At 40.7% G+C, this 26,651-nt stretch overlaps 1 protein-coding gene across 2 annotated transcripts; it reads left to right on the forward strand.

The window, feature by feature from the left end:
* Positions 1 to 10,433: 10,433 nt before the first annotated feature.
* slc34a2b (solute carrier family 34 member 2b) lies at positions 10,434 to 25,685 on the forward strand. Of its 2 annotated transcripts, none has more exons than XM_042341127.1 (13): positions 10,434 to 10,488; positions 10,983 to 11,055; positions 11,382 to 11,510; positions 11,623 to 11,751; positions 11,987 to 12,130; positions 12,409 to 12,520; positions 14,000 to 14,195; positions 18,371 to 18,466; positions 19,091 to 19,211; positions 20,244 to 20,411; positions 21,015 to 21,131; positions 21,239 to 21,363; positions 22,793 to 25,685. In XM_042341127.1, exons 2-13 carry the CDS (start codon positions 10,986 to 10,988, stop codon positions 23,342 to 23,344), a joined length of 1,959 nt encoding a protein of 652 aa, XP_042197061.1. In that variant the 5' UTR covers positions 10,434 to 10,488; positions 10,983 to 10,985; the 3' UTR covers positions 23,345 to 25,685. The 2 variants fall into 2 exon arrangements, with proteins under 2 accessions (XP_042197061.1, XP_042197065.1); XM_042341131.1 differs by lacking the exon at positions 10,434 to 10,488 and adding an exon at positions 10,749 to 10,841.
* The last annotated feature ends 966 nt before the right edge of the window (positions 25,686 to 26,651 follow it).

The following is a 26,651-nucleotide window of genomic DNA, read 5'->3' on the forward strand; positions in this document are numbered from 1 at the left end:
ATAATAATAATAATCCTTGCATTTGATTTAGCACTTTTCACGTCGGGAGGACGTCCCAAAGCGCTTCACAGAACACACTGTAAAGTGAGTTGACTGTATATTTGTGGGCGAACGCGGCAGCCAATTGCGCACAGCAATGTCCCACAAACAGTCATGGATTGAAAATGACCAATTTATTATTGCTTTTTGTTTTGGAGGGATTATTATTAGGCGTGTGGAGTAAGGAAACTTGCCCAAGGTTTCGCCCTGACTGGAATTGAACTCAGGTCTCTCACTTGCAAAGCGAGTGCTCTAACCACTGAGCTACAGGACTCCACAATAAGAAAGTTAGCAAAATCTGTCAGATAGAGTTCCATCTTTCATCCCATTATTTTAGGGAAACCATTTTATTTTTCCCTGACTTTTCATTTCCTTTTTCATAAATATGATGGTGTAGACCCTATGGTAGATGGTCACAGAGAAGCAACAGAAGCAGAAGACATAGTCCCATACTAACTGTCAAGACAGACAGGAGACAGCTGTGTGTGTGTTTGGAGGGGTGGAGGAGATATTCAAGGGGACACACACTGTGGTAGAGTGAGCCTGTCTAGGTTGGCAAACCTGTCTCCCTTTATGAAGGCCCAAAGAGGTGAGATCTTAATTAAATAAGAAAGGCATCTTCCTAAATTATCAGCCCAAATCGGGGCTATTTAGCGGCACTGCATTGAGTCGCAGAGAAAATATGACAGATCAACAATGAGATAGAAGTGTAGACTAGCAAAAGATGGGGGGTATTTTTGTGTGTGTTTTTGTGGCTTTGCGTGTTTCCTGTGGGATGCAAGAAATAGCCAAACACCTGGAGCAGTCATCCTTGAGAATTTTTCCTCGGTCAAGCCAAGGCCTGTTGCAGACAGGTGTATCAGACACACACCAGTTATCTTGGCACTGAGAAGCCTTTATGATTAATCCAGGAGACCACCTAGGAGAGCATTACACAATCTTGTCAGACCTGATCTAGAGCCAAGGAACTATGAGGACAATACAAACCATTGACTTCAAAATGACAATGACTCTTTTCAAAGTCCCATCAGACCATTGGCAGGATAAGCTAATATGCCATTCACTCTTGCACAACAACAACAAAATTACATTTGTAAAGCGCCTTTCAAGTCAGGAGGACATCCCAAGTTGCTGAACAATCAGGGATCAGGACCCGAGCATGGGGGGGCAGGGTTGGGATGAGGGAGGTCAGAAAGGTTGCATTAAATAATAATCCTTGCATTTGATAGGTATATGTGTGCAAGTAATTCATCCCTGCAGTCCGAAGAACCTCCTACCTCTCCGACCTACTATCCCCCTACCTACCTGCCCGTACTCTCAGTTCCTCTGGCTCCGGTCTGCTCCACATCCCCCACCCCAACCGCCCTACCATCGGTGGCCGGGCCTTCAGCCTCTCAGACCCTAGGCTCTGGAACTCTATCCCCCAGTGCCTTCGTCTTGCCTCCTCCCTTTCCTCCTTCAAGGCCGGTCTCAAGACCTTTCTCTTTGACCGTGCCTTCAGCTTCCCTCTCGACTCTCTACCCCCTCCTCGCCCCCTCCCTTCCCTCACCTCACCCTGACCATTTCCCCCCCTCCTCGATTCCTCCCTTCCCTCCCCTCACCCTGACCATTTCCCCCTTGCTCGGGTCCTGACCCAACTGTCCAGTGCTTTGGGACGTCCTCCCGACGTGAAAGGCGCTCTATAAATGGAATCTTGTTGTTGTTGTATCCACCCTGCTCAGTTAGTAGCACTCTCACCTCTGACTCAAGAGGTTGTTGGTTCCAGCCCCACATCGTGACTTGAAAGTCATTAATCTATGCTGTCTCTCCAGTGCAGGTACATTATGGTATGTTCCATCCTTCGAATGAGACTCTAAACCAAGGTCCCATCTGTCTGTCCAAATGGGTGTTAAAGAACCCATGGCACCATCTGAAAAGAAAAGGGAGTTTCTCCCAGGATCCTGGCCAACAATCCCCCAAATGAAATTGATCATGCATTCAATAGATGCTGGGAGGGGGTGCATTTCTCTGTGCAAACTGGCTGCCATGTTTGCCCACACCACTATACAGTATATCCCGTGAAGTGAAGTGCTTTGAGACAAGGTGCTATACCAAATGCAAGGATTATTATTATAGCAAGTCCAGGGCCAGGTTCTTCAGACTGCAGGGATGAATTATTTGCACACATGTAAAATAGTTTCATATTATAATTCCTTTTCATATTGAAACATCTCAAAATGCTTTACGGTAATTATCATCAAATATAGTGATTGTTTTCGTTTGCAAAATAAGTTATTTTGGAACAAAATATAACTCCCTTCTCATTTGCAAATAATGTAATGAGAAATATGCTTTGTCAGTCCACGGGTCATGACATCTTTAACCAATTCATTGAGTCTCAGGCACAACATAGTGCTGCACATGTCTATACCTGAATGATCATCCAGGATATTTTTAGGAGTCCTAAAGCAAACTTTTTTTTTTGCTTTGATCATTTGACCCAGTTATTTTTTATTTTTATTTTTCACAATACAGATGGCTAATTGATCTATATTTTCCAGAGTATGTCCTTTTCTCAATTATGAAATAAAATTTACTTTCCCTCACTTCTCAGGTACAACTCCCATGTTTATGGATTTCCTAAGAATATTAACTTGGTCTCACTAACTTCCTCTTGCATTTCCTTTAAGATCTTAAAGATCAGCTTCTTTTGTCTTGTAAACATCCATTTTGTTCATCTTCTACTGATATGTAAAGAGCGGTATACAGGCAGTTAAATCATTGTTGCATGGAGCTTTTACTGTGGAATGCAATTGGTCAGGCTTGAGCAATGTACAGTGGCATCTTGCAATGAATCCTGCAATATTCTCTCAATTACTGGTAGAGTCAAACAAATCTTTCATTAAATTTTTATTAAAATTGGTACACCAGTGATTTAGATGTTTTACGAGATTGAGTGGACTGGGTACTTGATGATAGAGTGATACCTTTCCTTGTTGAAAATAAATTACTGAATGGATCAAATGATCAAATAGTCTTTTGTCTTATTTATATTTTAACCTCATACAAGAAAGTAAAAACTAAAATTGAACAGAATCAGAAAGGGCTTTGCAGTTTATTCTTTCCCATAAAAAATCAAAATAACTTTTTGAAAGTTAATGAAGATTTCTACGCTTGTTTCAAAAATATGCAGTAAAGACTATCTTTACGACACACCTCTGCCCTTCACAAACTGTAGACTATAAGAACTCTGCAGTTTGTGTCCTTTTCTGTACTAGGCTCTGTTAGCCTATCACCCCATGTCATCAGCTACACTGGCTCCGCATCCCCCAGCAAATTGAGTTCAAGATCCTCATCCTAGCCTTTAGGTCCCTCCATTGTTTTCTCACTTGGTTACCTGGAATCTGCTTAGATGTAGTTTTCAGAGCTGCTGTTGGTCACTACTTACATCCACAGCAAACTTCAAATTGGAATTTTTACAACATGGAATTAAAATAATCCTACAGAAAAGGCACACTAAATTATTGATGAGTCTTAGTCCAGTGTTTCCCACTTTTCTAGGAAGCAAAGCAAATTAAAACTGACATTTTATAATCTACCAATAACTGTTCACATTTAGTTGCATGATTGTAGTGCTCATTTTCTCAATGTACTCAATGTTGAATTCAGTGGTGTGAGTGAGAGATACTGCAATGTTGCAGTGATGTACTGTTCCCACAGGGCCAGTAACATTCTTCATCTTCCCTGGGTTAAAGGATCTGCTGGTATTGCACTTTGGAGCATTTAATGTTAAGTATTTTCTATGTACTTTGATCTGACCCATATGACTCAGTGTACTTGATATAAAGCTAATGATTATTTACAGGAAGACCAACATTATTTCTTTGAAATTTCGATCATTGTCAAACTTGACTAAACAACTGCTTTCAAACAGAATTGAAGCACTGGATTAGTTGAGCAAGTGCACAAATTACTTTTCTTTGTTTGAAGAGTCTAAGGGGAAATTACAGTGAAGATAATATCCCCGATGATATCACATTGACCAAGAACACCATCAATAGTTGCCTCCTGTCTCTCCAATTGGCAGTGATAATTATTGACTGCCTTCAAATTCATCTTTTGTTGTGATATCATTGATGACCATGATGCATTTTTTTCTCCCATAAACAGAATTATTTTTAAATTTAACATCTTGATGATGCTTGTTCCCATGCTAGGCTTGCCATTTTCTCGCTTGTATAAGTGAAGAATTTGGTCACTCCATCCACAACTGTTTGTGGGACATTGCTGTGAGCAACACAGCTGTCCTTCCTTCTCCACATCTGGTCCCTGACCGGGACTGATTTCCTCCATCTCCGTCACGTTACCTGCCTCGGACCATACTTCACAATCAACGCAGCTGAAATTTGTCACCTCCTGCCTTGATTTTTCCAATGTCCTCCTCAGCAGTCTCTCCAGCTCCACTATTCATAAAATTCAAAGTAATTCAAAACTCTGCCGCCCATATCCTCACCAAACTCCACAACCCATCACCCAAGTCCTTGCCAGGCTCTGCTGGCTTCAAATTCCCCTTGCCCATCACCCCCAGGCTCCATTACCTCCCCACACTCACATACAAATCACATGCCAGGGCATCTCCCTACCTCTCTGACGTGATTACACCCCATTCCTCTACCCGACAACTTTGCTCAACTGGTTGCAGTTTCCTGCATGTCCCTTGTCCCCTCCGCCCCATCATCGATGGCTGTGCCTTCAGCCACGATGTCCTGAAAATATAGAACTCAATCTCCGTGATTTGGGATCTGTCCATCTTCAGATTGTACCTGAAGTCCTTCCTCTTCCACAGTGTTTACAGTGTCAAGCTTCACCATTGTCAAGCACTTTGAGATGCTAATCTGCATGAAGGACTCTATAGATATATGCAGGTTGTTGTTGTACTGTTTTAATACTTCAGTCATAACCTTGTATAGGATTTACGGTCAGACCAAAATCTATTTAAAGTTGTGGAACATATACTCCAGTGTTTTAAGTGCTCCGATATGCTGACCCATTTGAAGGGTGCTATATAAATGCAAGTTGTTGTTGTTAAAGGTTTTCACTCCAGTTTATTGAATTGATTACAATAATCCTTAGTGGCAAGTAAGGTGGATTTTTTAGTAAAGGATTCCCATTTTTCAATCAGCTTTTCCCCGAGTTCCCGTCCCCAGTGACCGATTTGCACTTCCAAGTCCTACCGATGAGTCAGGCTGTCATCAGCAGTGTCCTGGAGTACTGGAGTACTGTGGACCTGCCTGGCTCCGGAACTGAACTATCAAACCCGGCACAGAGTTGATTCACTCGATTCTGATATTCTGTTGCCAAATATTTCATCTTGGAGCAAATCTAGAGGATGGTTGTCGCCTGGAGAGAGTCTTAATTGGGCACAATAGACTCTGCTATCAATTCAAAATGATAATTGTGGATCAAATATGTTGCCTATTTCACTTCAAGTAACTGAATCCGTCTTGCGAGGGTTAATGATTCATGTTTATGTTGGTAAATTGTTTAAATACTCTTGATATTCATCTTCTACAGCCCTGTGCAGTTGGCATGAAGGTTTAGGTTACAGTTCAGCCTTTGTTCCAAAGTTACAAATTAACATCTCGGTACAGAGGGATACTGTGCCTGTAGAATTCTATTGCTTTTTCCCGAAAGTTACCATTTAACTTCCAAAAAATAATCATCATAATGTAACCAATGCAACAATATCATTTGATTTAACTTGGAAGGAGTGGAGCACCGTTTGGGAATAGCATCTAACACAGGAATGCGCCATAGTTCTTTTAGGGAGAACATCTAAGTAATTTTATGGCAACAAAAATTTGCATCTGTGTAGTTCCCTTCATGCGGGGTAGTGCTTGGCGTGCTCAACATTAGTGATGCTTGATTCCGAGCCAGAAACTTCAGCTGCGTAGGGTGTGAGGTATGCTTGGAGGTGGGGGCAATGTGACGGAGGTGAAGGAATGTGGTCCTGGTCAGGAGTGGATGTGGGATGGGAAGGACAGCTGAGGATCGAACCTGACACCTAGGTTGCATGTAGATTCTGTGAGTCTGAGAGATAGGCCAGGGAGATTAAGGAGGTCGGAGCTGCAGGTGAGAAGACATTGACGGGAGCCAAAGAGGTCAGAGGAGTGGTTTCTTCTGACGCATTTACAAAGTCCAGGATCAAGCGGTAAGCATGGGGGAGTGAGTTGTGGAATATATACTCCAGCGTTTTAAGTGCTCCAGGATGCGGTTGCAAGGAGGGTGGGCCACCTGTCACTAAGCAATCTGGAGATGGAGGCAGCTTCACAATGGGCACATCTATTTGCCAAAGCCCCTCACATGAGGACGTGGTTTGAGCAGCTGGTGTTGAATAATCCTGGTACACGACATTAGATTTGAATCTCAAGAACATCAAAGGGACTGGAATCCATCTTGATTGGCCTGCAGAGAGGCAAGGGAAGGGATGTGTGCCCGAGCTGCGGACAGGAAGGTGGTGACAATGTTCTCACACATTTCATGCTGAAATGATTTGTCCACCCGGATGCTCACAGGGAGTTCCTGTTACCTTCCAGCCACCTAGTGAGGGCTCAAACCCACACTTGTCGGATATTGAACAACCAACTACAACAACAACAAGATTCCATTTATAAAGCGCCTTTCACGTCAGGAGGACGTCCCAAGGCACTGACTATCCTCTAGTGACTATCCTCCTCGGGAAGGAGTTAAGTGGAGTCTCCTTGGAACTGAACTGGCTCCAAGGTGACTTGTCTAGCAATGGAATGTTGGAATCAAGCCATCCCTCTGTAATGGTCTCGGTAGTCCGGCTCCTGAGCGAGGCAGGTCCACAGTATTCCAGGGTACTGCTGATGAAAGTACAACAACAATAACAAATGACATTTGTATTGCGCCTTTCGTGTCAGGAGGAGTCCCAAGGCGCTGGTACCTTGTATAGCCAGCCTGGCTCATTGGCAGGACCTGGAAAGGCAGAATGTCACGGGGGCAGGGAGTCATCCCACTCAGCTCCTGTTAACACTGCAAACCAAAGCGCTAGGGGGTAGGGTGGTCTTAACTGGACAAGCAGTGGGAAAGCTTGCCAGACAGCAAAATCAATGGCAACCCATGTGGCTTTACCTGGTTAGACTCCAGCAGTACCCCAATGCACACACTGGAGAACCTTGGCACTTGCCAACCTGCACCTAATACTTTACAAAATTGGGTAAGCAGAATGTGTCCCTCCAGGGAGAGACTGTGCATACCATTCCAACAATCTATGTCTGCATTTTCCATGGATAAGGTGGGATACATGGAATTCTCAGCTTGGTTTGGATGCTCTTGAGCATGGTGATGGGTTTCCGCATGTGTCAGAAACCTGAGGATGCTAAGCAAAGAGGCTTGGGATATGTCGCAGGTGCGAGGCAGGAGGAGAAACTGTTTCAGGAGCAAAATGACAATAGTGGATTATGAATGACTGGAAGTTAGAGACTGCACTGTACATTTCCCTGTTGGATCCTTTGGTTGCAAGCATAGCTGCAATGGTATAGCTAGTATACTAATAAAGATGAAATGTCTGTGTTTGTGTGTGTCTGTGTGTCTGGCAATAACGCAGTAACCAATTGACATAGAGACATGATTTATCCCCCCCAAAAAATATGCCCATGACACTCTCCCATGCAAGACCTTTCCGATGAGGTATAGACCATGTCGCCACATCAATCGGTTATTGTGTTCTTGGCAGCCAGACACAAGACATTTTGTCTTTATTAGTATAAGATATATAAGCATAAATATAAGACAGCAAACAGCAGATTTAAAAGGAAATTTCAGAAGACCTTCTTTATGCAGCGGGCGGTGCAAATGTGGAATTTACGTTCACTGTAAATCATTTTTGAAGCAATTCTTTTTTGGTCAGTCAGGTGTCTGACACCAGAAGAAGCCCATCACCATCACCATGAGTTTAACTAACAGTTCCATGCATCTCACCTACATGTGGAAATTCTCATGTATTGAATGGAATATGCGCTTATTGCTGAGAGCATTGAATTCAACAACAACAACAACAACAACAAGATTCCATTTATAGAGCGCCTTTCACGTCGGGAGGACGTCCCAAGGCGCTGTACAGTTGGGTCAGGACCCGAATTCAAGAACCCCACCCTCATTTTTAAATCCCTCCACAATCTTTCCACACCCTACCTCTGTGAAATTCTTAAACCTAACCAAGCCACCAGCTCCCTCCGCTTGTCTGTTTCACACCCCCCACCCTGCCTGCCCCACCATCAGCAGTTGGGCTTTCTGCCCTCACTCTCTGGAACTCCATCCTGGAGTCCCTTCACCTCATCCCCTCCCTCTCCTCCTTCAAGCTCCATCTGAAGAGCTTCATCTTTGACATGCCTTTGGTCATTTTCGTCCCAACCCTACCTCAGTGAGCAATGATCCAGATGGTCCAAAAACAACTGTACATTTATATAGCATCTTATAGTACCCATCAAGAGGATGTCTCAAAGGGCTTCACAGAGATGACTGGGTGTTCAATCTGGGGGTGGCAAGAGCTGAGGAAAATGAGTGTGTGGGGGGTTGGGTGAGGAAGGTAGTGACAAAACCATGGTCAAAAGGAAAAACTTTAAGAAGACATTCTTGGTGACCAAATGTGCAGTTTGAAACTCAATTCAAGGTCAAACTGAGCCTAAAGGTTGCCACATACAAATGAATGCTAGCATATGTGTCTAATTTTTTCACATTGTGAGCCCCAAAGTTGCAACTGTTTTTACTTAAATCTATTATTTTACTGGTTGTCGATTCATTGATTGATCAAAAGGATGAGAGAGAAAGGATCTCAAATTTCTCCATCTCGGATTCATCTTTAATTTTAAAAAACTACTATTACATATGCTGAGTTGGAAAAGCTATTTCCTTTATTTATACACTGGAGATTGGTCTGGAGATTGGTGGTGGGGGTGGGGGGTGGGGGGGATGGGGAGCCTATTCCCAATTTACCAGCAAGAGAGAAATGACAGTTCAATGATTTATTATCGGTGAAGAATGGAAACATCTATTTTATAAAGTTTTTTTTATAGTTAAGTTCTTTCCTGTTACAATCAAAAAACAAAACGATGCACAAAACTTGACCAATCTGCGGCTTTAAAGTCCTAGATTACCTTTTGCAGATGCTTATTGAAATGTATTATAGTTCTTCAATAGTGCTCAAACTTCAGAGCTGGGTATTTTTCAGAGCAGCAGAATGCAGTGGAGGAGCACAAGGTGAAGTTAACCTAACAACGTGAAAGCTGACAATAAGTCAATACATTTGATACTTCAGTGAGCAAACAGATAAGATCATTTTGAGAACATAGCACTCCTATTTGGAGGTTGAGGCACATTCCTGCCGCCCACTGAATAAAAGGACTCCGCCCAAATGTGTCATTACCTGTAAAAATCCACCCATTTAGATATTATTCTAATTTCCAATTACAAATAAGGTTTGAGAAACCTTGATCGGGTAAAGGTTCTTATTTAATAACACCTCTTCTTGATTGGATTAGATCCTTAGGATTGGAGGATTGGAGTCCTATAACTCAGTGGTTAGAGCACTCGCCTTGAAAGCAAGACACCTGGGTTGAATTCCAGGCAGGGCGAAACCTTGGGCAAGTTTCCTTATTAATTACTTACGCCTAATAATAATCCTGCCAAAACAAAAAACAATAATAAAAATTGGTCATTTTCAATCCACGACTGTTTGTGGGACACTGCTGTGCGCAATTGGCTGCCGTGTTTCTCCCACAAATATACGGTCAATTCACTTTACAGTATATTCTGTGGAGCGCTTTGAGACGTCTAGAAGACGTGAAAAGCGCTATATCAAATGCAAGGATTATTATTATTATTATTAAAGCTTTTGAAATAGCTATACCATTCTTCTCAAGATATAAATCACTGGTTTCTAAAAAGAAATGTATCTACCAATAATTCAGAGAATGCATTCCACTTGAAACGAAATAATCCACTTGTCACAACTTTACAATTGGATCATGTGGTAAATATCATCCAGGAAGGGCACTTTCCAATGCAATTGAAATTCTAATTATTCTTTTTTAGAAACACACAGATTTCCTCAATTGGTTCTATTTCAGAGTGTGTCGTGAAGAGTTTTTTTTTAATGGAAAATATCTCCTGATCATTCCAGGGATTGCCTTTTTATCCAGTGTTCTTTAACAGTTACACCTGGACTGTACCAGGGATCGTTAAGGTCATTTATTTATCAGATATTCATCAGGCTTCGTTGTGTAACATGTGATACTTCGTCATATGCTGTTAAGAGAAATCAGAGGAGACTTTGCTCAGTGTCTTGTATATAAATGATGCTGGGAACAGAAAGTGCATCCACACATAGACCCATTGCATCTGTTCCTTTTGCTCCTTCTTCTTCCACTTTGCAGCAGCAAAGAACCAGTTAAGTGCAGTAGAAGACTTGCAGGGGGAGCAAATCAACAGTCAATCTCTTGTTGGAAATCATGTTAGATCTTTGCCGGAGAGCGAGCAACAATTTAGATTTTTAAATGCATACCTTGAAAACGTCTCCTTGCACTTTTTCTCGACTTGTTCCAGAAATTCAGCTCAGAAATTGAACTTCGTCCGTTGTAGCTGCTGTTTGCCCGCAAAGGGAAGGAGGGAGGGAGGGGGGGAGGTGGGAGGTCGCTCCTGCAATTTAAATAGCATTCAAATGCAATTTCTTAAGTACATTTCAGCCGTTACAATGCAGAACTGATGAACGATCCGACCTACCACCCAAAGCCTGGAGCAATGTAGGTTACCAGTGCTCCAGGATAGAAATATCCAATCTGCAATCTGAAGCTGATAGGAATTGGCAGTGTTCTTGTGTGTAAAATAACAGGTTTACTTTCTGATTTTTTTTTTAAAAAACAGCATTATTCATTTTTTTGCAGGTTATGCCACCACGAGCTACATGTGATGTTGCAGAGACCAGTGGGGCTGGGGACAAGTGCCCAGGGGAAGAAGGTCAGTCAAATGCACCAGTGGATCACTGGCTGATCTCTCGTTATTTCACTGGCTGATCTGTTATCTCTGCTTTGCCTGGTGTCTCTCATAACATGTTTGCCCTCGTCTCGATTTTCTTTTTATTTGACAGGGAATAAGTAAAACTAATAAAAATAATCCTTGCATTTAACGCAGCCCCTTGTCTCATTGTTGAGACGTCTCAAAGGGCATCACAGGATATACTGGAAAGTGGATTGATTGTGCATTTGATGATTGGGATTTAACTGTTAAATTGAGTGTTTGCGAACAAGTCAAACAAATGGAATGACTGACTTTTAATCTCTTAGGGAGCAGTGAGAGCTCTGCTGATGACCCAGGTATGCTCGCTGTTTGTTCCACCATGGACCTCATGGAAGAGACAGCAGATGATCCTTGGAATCTCCCCACTCTCGAGAACACGGGCATCAAGTGGTCAGGTATTTATTTGCTGAGCTTCCACCAAATCGTACACCTTACATCCGTCTCGTTAGAATGGCAAAGGGAGAGGCAACTGGGTCTGACCTACTCTTCTTAACTCACTGATGACAGAAATGGATAATAAAGCAAAGGTCCTCACTGTGGTGAAGAATACTGCGAAAATATTATTACTTCTGGGATTTCTCTACTTGTTCGTTTGCTCTCTGGACATCCTGAGCTCGGCGTTCCAGCTTGTCGGAGGTAAGGCATTTGGCTTTGAATAATAATATTTGCATCTCAAAGTGCTTCACAGAATACATTGTAAAGAGGATTGCCTGTGTATTTTGTGGGTGAAACACGGCAGCCAATTGCGTACAGCAACAGTTGTAGATTTTACTCAAACTGCACAAAATTTAATGTGATTTGGGGGAAGCAGGTATGTGGGAGATTGCCTTAGATGGTGGAAATCAAGCAAACTGTGCTCTCTGTTCTGCAGGAAAAGCCGCTGGGGATATCTTTAAAGAGAGTGAGGTGCTAGGAAACCCGGTGGCTGGGCTGGTGATCGGAATCCTGGTTACAGTTCTGGTCCAAAGCTCCAGCACCTCATCTTCTATCATTGTCAGTATGGTGTCATCTGGGTGTAAGTAACAGCAGTGCTAATACTACTAATCCTTGCATTTGATATAGTGCCTTTCATGTCATCGAGATATGTCAAAGTGCTTCACAAGCTAAACTAAAAGTGGATAGACTGTGTATTTTGTGAGCAAAATGATCAGAATAAAACAGTGATTAGTGATCAAAATAAGGCAAACCTTCAACCTTCTTTTGTACATTTTTTAAGGGGGTGACAGGGGGGACGATTATGGTGTTTATTGCTCTCCTAACTTTTTTTTAACATCTTCTGTTGTTTATGTTCAGTATTAGATGTAAAGATGGCCATTCCTGTGATAATGGGAACAAATATCGGGACCTCTGTCACCAACACCATTGTAGCACTGATGCAGGCGGGAGATAGGAATGAATTCAGAAGGTAAATAAAAAATAAAGACCCAGATCTTTGTTCAGTTCTGGCTTCTACATACACTTAACATCTGCAATAACAGTTGGGAACAGACTAAGTACATTTGTTGGAAGGAGCCCAGAGGTTTGACAGGCTACTACCTGTTTGACAGGCTACTGTTCTTTGGTTAAATGAAACCAATCTTCAACAAAATTATGTTTGGGCAAACTAGCTTTTTTAGTGGTGATAGTGGGTGTGAGGGGTGAATGCAGGTGCAGATGGTATTAACAGTTTTATAGATGGATATTACTCAGTTGGAAGCTCACAGGGAGTTCCTGGTACCTGCCCTCACCAAATGAGAGCTCAAACCTGTGCTTGTCAGATGTCAAATGATCAACTAGTGACTATCCTCCTTGGGGAGGAGATAAGTGAGGTCAGGTGAGGTGACATGCTTAGTAATCGAATCAGCCCTCTGTAATCTGGCTTCTGAGCTAGATGAGTCCATAGTCCTCCAGGGCTTTTTCCGTTAGAACTCTGATTCACAGGTTTACTGTACTATATTGGCTATACTGTACCTCCAAGATTTTATCAATAGGATGGTCAACAATCATCAATAGACTGTAACTTGGGGTCTAAAATTAGAAATAAAAATGAATTATCCTGATGTGTATGACATTCTCCCCCACCTTCCTGACTCACACGCACACACACACACACATCCGGGAAGCTGGGTTGCACATTTGACTTCCACCTACTGGCTGACAACTCTTGAGATATTTGTTCAGTAAAAGCCACCATCCAGTCACTGGCAGTTGGAATCAACATTGGAAACAGTGTTCTGTTTCCCACACATCAAGATAAATCATAATCAATAACAGTGCCAACAATTTTATATTTATGTAACTCCTTTCATGTCATAAGGATGTCCCAAGGTGCTGTACCCAAGCAAGTAGGATTTAAATTTAGAAATTCTGAAGGATTTTTAAAATTTAAATCCTAAATTAAACCCACTGCCACCATTCCTTGAATTACTTTAGTCCTGCCTGCCTTTGACTGACATATCTCCTCTGAGACAGTTCAACTTTAGGAAGACCCCTCACCCTCAAGGAGTACTGAAAGAAGTGAGATTTTTAACCATATTATCTATACTAATAAAGACAAAATGTCTGTATGTCTGTCCGCCAATACGTAATAACCGACTGACGTAAAGACATGATTTATACCTCATCGGAAAGGTCTTGCGAGGGGGTGTGTCATGGGTATACTGTTTTGGGGGGGATCTACTATCATTGATGAGCTATGACCTAAACAAGCACATCACACATGTTGGCAGTTTTGCTTAAGGTGTCCACACAGTGTTTATGACATGTTAAATAGTTTGTGAGTGGTATCACTGAAATCTACATTCCATATTGGATTATTTGGTTGCAAGCGTAGCTGCAGCGGGTACAGCTAGTCATATATAATTAGAATTATGAATGTAGATAATGGTGTTTATTTCCTTCCTAGGGCATTTGCAGGTGCGACTGTGCATGATTTCTTTAACTTCCTCTCTGTGCTTATCCTATTACCAATTGAAGCAGCCTCTCATTACCTCTTCCATCTTACGAACATAATTGTGGAAAGCTTTGCACTTGAAAGTGGTGAGGATGCCCCAGCTCTTCTAAAGGTCATAACCGAACCCCTTACAAAGCTTATTATAGAGGTAAGCAAAATTGTGTACATTATTAAACATTCACTACCAAAGTAATTGCATACTTGATAAGAGATCATTAAAGATCTCTTTTGCAGTACTAGATTTTGCTTCAGGGGTAAGTTTTGCGTGTTGTCACAACTTTCACTGTATCATTAACCAGGAAAAGCTACTGTGAAGCAATTAAGTAACATCATTATTCGCCTTATCAGATGTCAAATGACGAATTAGTGATTATGTTCCTTGGGGTGGAGGTAATTGTGGTCTCCTTGGAGCTGTGGCTTCAAGGTGACATGCTTAGTAATGGAATGTTGTAATCGAGTCACCCTCTGGGGCAATCTCTGTAATCTGGTTCCTGAGCCAGGTTGGTCCACAGTACTCCAGGGTTTTATTCCATTGGACCTTTGATTCATAGGTTCAAAGACATGGCTGTACCTCCAAAATAGACAAGCGCAAAATATTTCCAAGTGCTTCACACCGGCAAAGTGTTCTAGGTGGGCAATTATCTAGACTCTAGTTCAAAAAAGCATAGACCAGAGGTGTATTAATTGGTTTGAAGTCAAAGGCGTTTCACAGCACTGGATTAGGTTATTATGCCTTTTCACAAGAGAAGATGAGTCAAATGAAACTTATGTGGTGGCATTTTATACTGTTGTAAATTAATGAGATCAATTTATGTTGTACGATATTTTACAAATAGTTGAAATGGAACTGGCTCCGAATTGCTCTGAGGTTACTGAGGATACAGCCCATTTATTGTGCTGGATGGGATCCAAAACATTGTCAACAATTGTGATTAGGTGTCATTTTGGCTGAGACAGAAGGTTGTTAGGTTCAAGTCCCCTTTTGGGAATTTGAATTCCACAATCTAGGTTGGCACAGAGAGCAGAGAGCCCAGCAGTGTGAGGAGGGAACTGAGTGAAGTGGAACAGAGTGGGAATTCTGTTAAGGAGTTTGGTGAGAGTGGCAATTCTTCAGCAAGAGAGAGATCAGAGAGCAAGAGAGAGATCAGAGAGCAAGAGAGAGATCAGAGAGCAAGAGAGAACTCTTTCATTCAACAGAGAAGTGGGAAATCTATTTTGAGGTAGAGGCAACCTTATATGTAAGCAGGTAAACAAGTCAATTAGCAATGAATCATAGGCCAGGTGATGGGAATTAAAAAATCTCCTGACTAGTTGAAAGTGGGTGCCTTTATTTGAGTCCTATATAAAGGAGAAGACTTGCGAGAGCCCAATATTGAAATGTTATGATGCTAACGGAGACCTGGCTCAAACAAGGGCAGGAATGGGAGCTGAATATTCCTGGCTACAATGTATTCAGGATAGGGAAGGAAGAAAAGGAGGGCGGGCTGGCAATATTAATTAAAGTCACAGTTATGGCCCTGGAAAGGGACGATGTGCTGGAGGGTCCAAAAACAGAATCTATTTGGTTAGAGTTAAGGAGCAAAAAAAAGAGCTGTTACTCTGTTAGGTGTATACTATAGATCACCAAACGTGGGAAGGAGATAGACGAGCAAATCTGTAAACAGATTTCCGAAAGATGCAAAACCAATAGAGTCGTGATAATGTGTGCAGGATAACTTTCTGGATCAGTATGTTTATGTATGAATATGTACTAAAAAGGTTGTCAGCGCTCAAGATAGATAAGTCACCTGGTCCAGATGGGATGCATCCCAGTTACTGAGGGAAGTAAGGGTGGAAATAACGAAGACCCTGGCCACAATCTTTCAATCCTCCTTGGATGGTGCCAGAGGACTGGAAGGTTGCAAATGTTACTCCACTGTACAAAAAGGGGCAGAAGGATAAACTCAGGAATACAGGCCAGTCAGCCTAACGTCAGTAGTGAGAAAACCTCTAGAGACTATAATCCGTGACAAAATAAATTTTCACTTAGAAAAATATGGGTTAATAAAGGACAGTCAACATGGATTTGTTAAAGGCAAATCATGTCTAACAAACCTGATAGAATTTTTTGATGAAGTAATGGAGAGGGTGGATGAAGTTAGTGCAATTGATATAGCTTATATGGATTTTCAAAAGGCATTTTATAGAGTGCCACTCTAAGAGACTTGTAAGCAAAATAAAAGTCCACCGTATTAAAGGGATAGTGACAGCATGGATACAGAACTGGCTGGGAGACAGAAAGCAGGGGGTAATGATGTTTTTTCTAACTAGAGGGAAGTGGGCAGTGGTGTTCCCCAGGGGTCAGTATTGGGGCGACTGCTGTTTTTGAGTAATATCACTGAAATCTACATTCCATATTGAATGCTTTGGTTGGAAGCATAGCTGCAACCGGTACAATTTGTCATATATATCACATATCCAATATGTGATACTAATAATTCCTGCTCTCAAACTACCGCCCCATCTCCAACTTCCCTTTCCTCTTCAAGGTCCTGGAATGAATCGTGCTTTCCAGGTTCGCTCCTTCCTCTCCCACCATTCCCTTCAAAACCCCTCCAATCGGGTTTCTGTGCTGTCCACAGCAAAGAAACAGCCCTGGTCAAAGTGACAAATGACATTTTATCCATCTGCGACCAGGGCTCCCTCTACCTCCTCATTCTCCTTGACCTCTATGTTGCCTTCAATACCATTGACGACTCTATCCTCATCCACCGCCTCTCCTCTCACCTCAACCTTCACGGTTCTGTCCTTGAATGGTTCAGATCGTACCTCTCATACTGCCTCCACTTCATCTCCACAAACGGTTTCTCCTCTCACCCTCGTACCGTCTCATGTGGCATTCCTCAGGACTCTGTCCTTGGTCCCCTCCTCTTCATCATCTATATGCTCCCACTTGGTGACATCATCTGCAGACATGGGGTCAATTTCCACATGTATGTGGATGACACCCAACTGTACCTCTCTGCCTCCACTCTTGACTCCAGAACCACTGCTGTCCTGAATGAGAGCTAACTTTCTTCATTTGAACATCAACAAGACCAAGGGTCTCCTGATTGGCTTCCGTCAGCACCTCCTCACCTCAGGTGCTGACAGCATCACCATCCACTCCACCTTACTAAGCCAGTCCGGAACCTTGGCATCTTGTTTGACCCTCAACTATCCTTTCTACCCCATATCCATGCCACAACCTGCTCTGCCATCCCCCACCTCCGCAACATCGCCCGGCTCCGCCACTGTCTCACACCATAGGCCACTGAAACCCTCATACATGCATTTGTTACATCCAGAACTCTGCAGCCCGTGTCCTCTCCTGCACCAGTCTCCATGACCCTATCACCCACATCCTTGCCCGACTCCACTGGGTTCCCATTACACAGAGGATGCAGTTCAAGCTCCTGGTCCTCACCTTCAAAGCCCTCCATGGCCTTGCTCCCCTCTACCTCTTCGACCTCCTAACCCCCTACCATCCTGCTCGCTCCCTCTGCTCAGTGGCTCTGGCCTGCTTCACATCCCACACTCGCCCGCTCCACCATTGGCGGGCTGGCCTTCTGCCACTCTGCCCCTACCCTCTGGAACTCCATCCCATTCTCCCTCCACTTCGTCCCTCCCTTGCCTCCTTCAAGACCCATCTCAAGACACTCCTCTTCAACCATGCTTTTGATCTCCCTGATTCCCCTCCTGCCCTCCACCCTCCCCAAACCCGACCCCCAGCTCAGGTCCGAAATACTGACTGTCCAGCGCCTTGGGACGCCCTCCTGACGTGAAAGGCGCTTTACAAATAAGACCATAAGATGTAGGAGCAGGAGTAGGCAATTCAGCCCCTCGAGCCTGCCCTGAGATTTAATAAATCATGGCTAATCTTTTAACTTAATTCCATTTTTTTTCAGACTTTGTTGATTTCAGATTTGCAATTCTCTACTCTTGAATTTCACAATCTGATACTCGCAAACGAGAAGTTTAAATGAATGTGGTGGATCTGCTTTGTGATACTGTAAATTAGATCCAATTTTGACTGAAAAAGCACGAAGGCCAGCACATCATAGGCAAAGGGAGGCACAGTATCTTATCCTGTTGTCTTTGATGCTTTTGTCAACAGAGGCTGGAAGAAGATCATCTTGAGATATGGGGATAAACTTCCTAATTATAATGCAGTCCCATCACAGAAGTCCCAGTCATCACAGAGATGTCTAGTTGTGAATGCTGTATTTCAAACTCAATGAAAAAAGTACAGTGCTTCTATTTGGATTGTAAGATTGAAGTGGTAACCAGTGTATTTCATTTCAGCTGGACAAAAGTGTCATAAGTGACATAGCAACAGGAGACCCAGCTGCTGTAAACAAAAGTCTTGTTAAAATTTGGTGTAAGACTGAGACAATCGTGGTAAGTTAACTTATCCTAAGATATAGATGATTGTTTGTTCCCCATCCTATATCTGCATTGTTCTCCATCTCCTTCATGCTCTTCCCATAATTTCTGCTCTTCTGACTCTGCTCTACAACTTCTTCTCACTCCGTCTACCCATCGTTGCTTCAGGGACTATATTATTATTTTATGGAGCTCTTGCCAGATTTTGTTTATGCCTTGCACTTTCTCTCCCTGCTTTTAAAATTCTCTTATAATATTTAGATTAATTATTTTTTAATCTCTTGAATTAATCCCTTAGTTAACACGCTCAGTCCCTTTCCTTTCCTCATCTGTTTGGTCACAGCACTTCATCATTATGAAGTGTTTTGACCCTTTTACTTCTTGAATGGCGCTATATTAAGTACAAGTTGTTATCGTAATGACCTTGAAGCTTGCTCATCTAGTCCAGTTGAATAGCTTTAGTGACATGTCCTGTACACATGTAGAGTAAGGAACATTGGTTTCAATATGGCACCAGGAAATACTCAAAATCCACGAGCAGGATGGGGAAACAGAGAAACAGAGTAAAGTAACAGATGGAAAAGAATAGACAAGAAAGTCACTGACTTCATGTGATGCAGTATATGTTTTATCTTACAGACAGAGAGTAATGTGACTGTGCCCAGTGAAGCCAATTGCACATCACTTGAATGGTGCTGGAGTGATGGCAATACCACTTGGACTCTGAAAAATATAACAGAGACATTGAATCTTGAAAAATGTAAGTTTATGCATAACTGGTACTTAGCAACTTTCATGCAGGATAATGTCTTACAGTGCTTTACAAAGATGATGTAGATCACCGAGTAAGGAGGGTTGGGGATTGGTTTTGAGAATACTAGCTGAAGACATGGTCAAAGAAAGAGATTTTTAAATAAGGAAGAAAGAGAAGGCTCGGCAAAACATTTTGGGAAAGATTTTCAGAGAATGAGGACATCAATGATGGAATGGATGGCATGACAAATGAATCGTCTTGGCTGAGATTACAGATATTGGGTGGGGCAAAACCACTAAGGTGTTTGAGTGTCAGGAGGAAGATGTTGATATGATGAGCAACAGGAAGTCAATGGAGATTGTCTGAGATGGGAGTAATGTGCAGGAGGGAAAGTTCATATGATCTGGTGATTTTGTAGGCTTGACACAGGGAAGTAAATGAGGATAATGTCAAATACCTTGATAATGACTATCTTAGGTCACAAATAAAGAATGTCTTTTCTCAAGAGATACAAAAGAATGCCAGTGACAGATATACATTTTGCATAGGTTAGTGTCTTGAGAAGAGTAGGAGTAAAATGGCTCTTTTACACACAGGGTGAATCAAACAGTCGTGATACCATTACAATGTCAAATATGTCTTAAAATATATTATGATTTTTTTTAGATAATAGGGTAGATATCATGACTTTTTAGTTACCCTGTATATATGGATATAATTAAAATATTGCTAATATTTATGGATTAAAATATAATAGGCCCCAAAAATTAAAATTGTAATTTTATAATTGTCATTTATTTTTTAACATTTAATTCATCTTCACTGTATTTTTTTTAAAAAGTACATTTAAAAACAAGGTGCAATACTGTGTAAGAATGACATGGTGTTTACCAATTATGTTATGAAATATTAAAACTGCAGTGTTAAAGTTTAATGGTGTTACCATATATTATCTTAGCTGCTTTGCCATATTTGGAGCATGAGAATGCTGCATAGTTGTAAGATGATTTTGTTTTCTGTTTCCTTTCCTTTTTTTAGGTACTCATGCATTCACATATGCAAACATATCCGATTTAGGCATTGGCCTCATTCTCCTTGCAGGATCCTTGCTTATCTTGTGCACTTGTTTGATACTTATTGTCAAGCTTCTTAGCTCTATGTTGAAAGGTCAAGTTGCCACAGTTATCAAAAAATTTATCAACACCGGTGAGTGGAAATACAAATTTTATGTCATGAGTGTGAAAATAATTCCTTCAAAAAAAATTGGTCACTTCAATCCACGACTGTTTGTGGGACACTGCTGTGCGCACTTGGCTGCCGCGTTTCGCCCACAAAATATAGTCAATTCACTTTACAGTATATTCTGTGAAGCGCTTTGAGACTTCTCAAGGACATGATAAGGCATTAAGGGATGCTAACCATAATTCTTTTTGGGCTGTTTCCTTATACATCATTTCACCAAGAATTATTACTAGAACAAAGGAAGCCTCTACTTTAATTTCAGGCGGTTAACTTGGAACAGGCTCTAGAGCTACTATCTAGAGCTACCAACAGAGTCAAGAGGTACTGTTTGGAGAAATGGGGGCATGAGCAGGAGAATGGGACTGGATGTTGCTGTTTCCAATTCAAAAACCTTGCTGTAGGAATATGTACGCGCTGTGCAATCTGTTAGGATTCAGTCTGTTTACTATGATGCATAATGTTATTTTGTGATATACTTGTCATTTAACTGTCTTTTAGAAATGTGGACCTGGCAGATTTTGAACAACTAAAAGAAGCTGACTTTACTTTTAAATCATTCTTTTGCAGATCTGAAATACCCATTTGGGTGGTTAATAGGATATTTGGCCATACTGATTGGTGCTGGGATGACTTTCATTGTGCAAAGCAGTTCCATTTTTACCTCAGCCCTTACTCCACTAGTGGGTAAGTTTTAAGGAATGTAGTTCTTTAGTACACGGTATGGTAAATGTTATGCATGGTAAATATTATTTTACTAACACATTAAATTTACATTATAATTTTTCTGACAGGCCTTGGTGTTATAAGTATTGAGCGATTCTATCCTCTTACATTGGGTTCCAACCTCGGTACTACCACCACTGCAATATTAGCAGCTCTCGCCAGTCCAGGAGAAACATTAGCCAACTCTCTGCAGGTTAGCAATGAAATAGGTCCAATGGTTAAATGTCGTGTGTCTTATTTCTTACATATCTCTCAGGTTAAATTATATGTATTTGAGGACAAATGCACTTTTGTGCAAATATGTAGTTTTCATATTTTTCCCCACAAAATACACAGTCAAACCACTTTACAATATATTCTGTGAAGCACTTTGAGACATGATGTGATAAGGGGCTATATCAAATGCAAGGATTATAATGCATAATATAATGCAATATAATACTTGTAGGGCAACTTAGAAGGTTATGCTAGAAAGCTTAGTTGAGGAAGGGCAGGAGGAGGCTCATGTGGAGCATAAACACCGGCATAAACCATAGAATGATCTGTTTCTGTGCTGTATATTCTATTGTCTTCCTATTGCAAAGTATTATTCAGTTAGGACCAATATACTATTACTACCAATTTAAAGTGGAAGATACTTTTGTTCTCCTCTTAAATGACTTGATGCCGTGATGGTAGGATGGTGTGTCTTGTGGAAATATGAGATGAGAATGGACCAAATTAATTTTGTGATCTTGTTATCTTACTTCTCCTCTGGCTCAAGATGTGAAATGGTCTTACAGTTTGCTCCAGCACTTCACTTAAATAACCATGCTTCACAAGAGGATAATTAGGAATTGGTGGGTTGGTTGGCTATTGGGACTATCAGAGTTTGAGTGCGATTGTATTTTCATGCAGTGTCTATGTAAGCCAACTGTGAAATAACCAAATAAAGATCAACGTTTGTAATATAGAACAAGAGAGAAAGAAGGGGAGGTTGAATAGTATAGTACACTGGCCAATATCTGACCCCAAGAATGGTGCTGAACTAACCTGTGCTACTGTAGGTATTAACCTAAACATATTGCTAATTGTGCCACACAAAAAAAAATATTATAAAATAAAATCAAAATTATAATTTTAAAATCACTATAAAAATCATATTTAAAAATCAATCCCACGTTGGAATTCTGTGGCATATTGGTTAGAGCAAGTGAGAGGACCTGGGTTTGAATCCCTGGCAGGACGAAACCTGAGGCAAGTTTCCTTACTCCACACTCTGTTTACCTAGTGGTAAGTAGGAACCTGGTTGTTAGTCAATTGGCAGGTTGCTTTTCCAGGAGTAATAATCCCTTCAAAAAAAATATAAAAAATAATAATTTGGTCACTCGATCCACGCGTGTTTGTGGGACACTGCTGCGCGCAATTGGCTGCCGCATTTTGTCCATAAATTTCGTCCATAATGTGATTGTCAATTCACATTACAGCGTATTCTGTGAAGCATTTTGAGAGGATTATTATTATTATTATAATGTTAGAATGCAACGATTATTATTATTATTATAAGAAGCTCTGTATAAATGAAATCTTGTTGTGGTTGTATGCTATTGATATAATTGATATAATTTTTTTTTATTTTGTAGATTGCTCTGTGCCATTTCTTTTTCAATATCTCTGGAATTCTCATTTGGTACCCGATACCATTCACACGTATACCAATCCGTCTTGCTAAAGGATTGGGAACCTACACTGCCAATTACAGATGGTTTGCAGTTATCTACCTTATTATTTGCTTTTTTTTGCTTCCACTGCTGGTGTTTGGGTTATCAGTTGCTGGTTGGCAAGTTCTGGTTGGAGTGGGCATTCCTGTCATATTGCTAATAATCATTGTAATTATCGTCAACATTATGCAATCAAAATGCCCAAGATTTTTGCCAAAGTTTTTGCGAACCTGGAAGTTTCTTCCCATTTGGCTGCGTTCGTTGGAACCCTGGGACCGAGTAATGCAACGTTTTACAGACATTTTTTGCTGTTGCTGCAAGAAAAAGTGCTCTAACAAGATGAACAAAAAGGAAAAAGGAATCAAATCTTTTGAGGTTCATGAGAATCCAGTATTCTTAGATGCTAAACAGAATGATGTGAAGGCATCTGCAGTTATAGAAAATGAAACACATGATCACACAACAAAAATGTAGAAACGGAACTAAGCAAACACCTAAAGTATACTTTGCAAAATAGAACAATTGTTTTATGGGATTAACCGTTATCAGCACCTATCACTTCTGATACTCTCAATGGATTGGCAAAAATCTATGTAAAAGTGATTCCTTCACCAATTTATATTGTTTTGGATTGTTGTTCTCTGTATTAGTCACTTATCCTTCTGCCCTTTCACTGATCTACCAACCCAAATATCATGATCTTTTATCTTAACAAAACATGTGTATACATGAACCAAAATATTACTGCTATCAATAGCACATTAATACTGGCACATTAGGATATATTAAGATTGGAAGATTTAATATTGATCAACAATGAAAAATGTTCCAAAAACAAATATGTAATTGGATTACCATGGTTAGTTTGCACTAACCTAACCTTGTGACTTGAAATATTTAGCGAGGTAGGCCTGTAGGATTCCAACGAAACAGCAGATTTTACATTGTACAATAAGTACTAGTTGAAACACATAAATTGTTTTAATTTGCTCAACTATGTGAATCTTAATCATAGATGTCCTATTTGAAAATTACTCTGATAGTTGTCACAAGTCAGTTTTTCTGTTGTTTCCTAGTTTATTTGTGTTTTATGGGTATTCAGACGTCAATTCATAGTGAGGTAACAATAAGATTAAATTCCAAATTATAATTCATTGTGCACAATTACCTCTTAATGATACGGAATTGAACTGTGGGACAGAACAACATTAAAGCGTAAAATGGGTGCACTAGGGAAAAATACAATACTTCCCAACAAAGGGGTGCTTCACAACCTTTGGGACTGATTGGAAAAAGCGACGTCATGATTCTTGAGGGTGAAAAATTCCTAGTGTAGTGCTGACCAGCTCAGCACCCCTCTGTGTAAGACACATTGGTTATAAATTCTTGAGTAAGATGCTCATGTACCATGGATTCTGTGCATTATTTCTACCTGAGGTCAAGTTTCAACAATATTTATATGTATGTCGGTTCTGTTAGAATGGTGCTATCATGATAACTGCAATTGGCTAACAAATGTCTTGTGACATGCGCCTCACTCATATTCTGCTGTCAGGTCACAAAGATCTCAGAATTTTAGTTGGTATGATGATATGTGACAATCATCCTGTGAATTGTAGCAGGAGTGTTTGAATGGCTGAAACTATTCTATCACAATGTCAACCAGTATTTGAACCATTGGAAGTGAGTATTCTGACAGTGCAGTACAAGTATTGAGTTGAACATGCATTTATAATGTCATTTTAAGTTGATATTGTATAGAGACACAATGATAACATCTAACGATATCAGTTCTTTCAGCTTTATTGGTAGAGAATTAGATTCCCTAACTCAGAGGCTTGCAAGTTTAAATCCAATTTTTTTTTTGGAGGGGGGGTTAACGAAGAGGTTCCATGTGGTGGCATTTTGTGAGTGCTTACTGCAATTTTCAGTTACCTGTACATGTTATCAAAGAGCCCTTCACGTGCTGCCACATGGAACATAGAACTTTTGTGCTGCCGCCATAGGTAGAGGTTCAGCAATTCGCAGCCAGATTGCTGGAGGCTATGCACAAGCACTATCCCAGGGCACGGTCCCCGCTCCTCACTATTTCTACTTTTGCAGGATGGTCATAGAAAGGATAATAATGACACCCTGTGTCTGTGACCCATTCTATTCCATGCTCCATAGAAGCAAAGCTTAAAATGGGAAAGAAATAAATAGATAGATATCTAAAAAGGGATATGAGGAATTTGAAGGAGGTATGAGGAATACAGGAAACATAGGAAAACAAGAATAGAGGGAGACAATTCAGCCCCTCGAGTCTTTTCCAGATTACAGGGTAAATGGGACCAAATGGATTGCTCTTTTAGAGTAGCAGCAGTGACACCATGTGCCAAAAGGCCTTCTTCTATGCTGTAAATTTCTGTGGTTCTAAATCCACTAAAATACATCAGTGCCCTGAGATGTCTTTCCGATGCGAAGGGCGCTACACAAGTGTAATTTGTTGTTGTTGTAAAAAAAGAAATTAGATTTACTATGAAAGGGATTAAAATGTAAGAGACTGGAATATAATTCACTGAAATTTCATCTTTGACATGTTAATATACTTTTTTAGCAGAATTTATAATGTATGTATTGAATGAGTAATTGCCTAAATATGCAGAGCCATATTAATTCGAATTATGAACTTTGGTCTATATTTTGTGAAAGTTGTTTTTCTATTGTTTTCTAAATTTTCAATGACTTCTAAAGACTGTGGTGATATTAAAATATACATTTCATATATTACAAAAAATGTTTTTTACTTACTTGCAATATTCAAATCATACATACTTTAACTGTTAACATGCATAAGATATTCAAAGTTATTTTCAGATTTAGTGAACAATTTGTAAACATCAAAATTAAAACCCTCCAGTTTCCAAAGTTCTTACAATCAGAACTAAGCTGGTTAGAAATGAGATCATAAAACATTTCTTCACACGAAGGTTTACGAGATGTGGAATGCATTGCTCCAGAAGCCCATTGTTTCAGAGTTGATTGGAATTTTTAAAAGGCAGAGCGACAGGTAAATACTTGAGAGTTAGGTATTCGGGGATATGGAGAAAAGATGGAAATCCCATTAAAAGATCTACCATCATTTAATAGAACAGGCTTGATATCCAGAATCGCATGGTCTTGTTCCTGTTTGACTACAATGTTTTCCCCAAATGTTGCCAATTCCCACTTCCTCTCAAATAAACCTGGTTATTCATTTAATTGCTGTTTGCAGGACATTACCATGTGCACATTCGCTGTTGAGTTCGCCTACAAATACACGCTTACTACACTTCACAGTAACACCCTGGGAAGAGCCATTAAGATGTCTTGGTGATGTGATAAGGCACTATACCAAATGCAAAGATTTATTTATTTATTATCTCTCATGCATTCAGTTATCCTGTACACATCCTCTGCATTTTTGGTTTTGGTTTTCCACATGAAGTAACATCCAAAGAAATCATGCAGTTTGATGCCTAAATAACCGAGGGTGGTAGTAATTCATCTCTGTCATGCTAAATCCAGCTCCTTTCCCCTGGTTGAACTGAGCATGACAAATCCTTGGAGTCCGTAAACTGCTTGTACAATTTTCCTGTTGTGAATTGAATTATTGCACAACAAATCTGCAGTAATTACAGCACAAAACTCCTGTAATTTCCTCCTATTAATGTCACAGCATGCCTTTAAGCACCAGGTTTACTTCACAAATCCACAATAGAATGATGAAGCTCTTTCCCAAACTCTAGTATTAATCCCCCAC

This window comes from Callorhinchus milii, unplaced genomic scaffold, assembly GCF_018977255.1.
Source record: "Callorhinchus milii isolate IMCB2004 unplaced genomic scaffold, IMCB_Cmil_1.0 Scaffold1, whole genome shotgun sequence".
Lineage (NCBI taxonomy): Eukaryota > Metazoa > Chordata > Chondrichthyes > Chimaeriformes > Callorhinchidae > Callorhinchus > Callorhinchus milii.

What these genes read in the sequence shown, in the direction of transcription:
- slc34a2b (XM_042341127.1), top strand. Translation starts at nt 10,986, where the DNA reads ATGCCACCACGAGCTACATGTGATGTTGCAGAGACCAGTGGGGCTGGG. An exon ending in GATAGGAATGAATTCAGAAG is followed by an intron (nt 12,521 to 13,999) that starts GTAAATAAAAAA and finishes TTTCCTTCCTAG; the next exon opens with GGCATTTGCAGGTGCGACTG. An exon ending in AGCCCTTACTCCACTAGTGG is followed by an intron (nt 21,132 to 21,238) that starts GTAAGTTTTAAG and finishes TTTTTCTGACAG; the next exon opens with GCCTTGGTGTTATAAGTATT.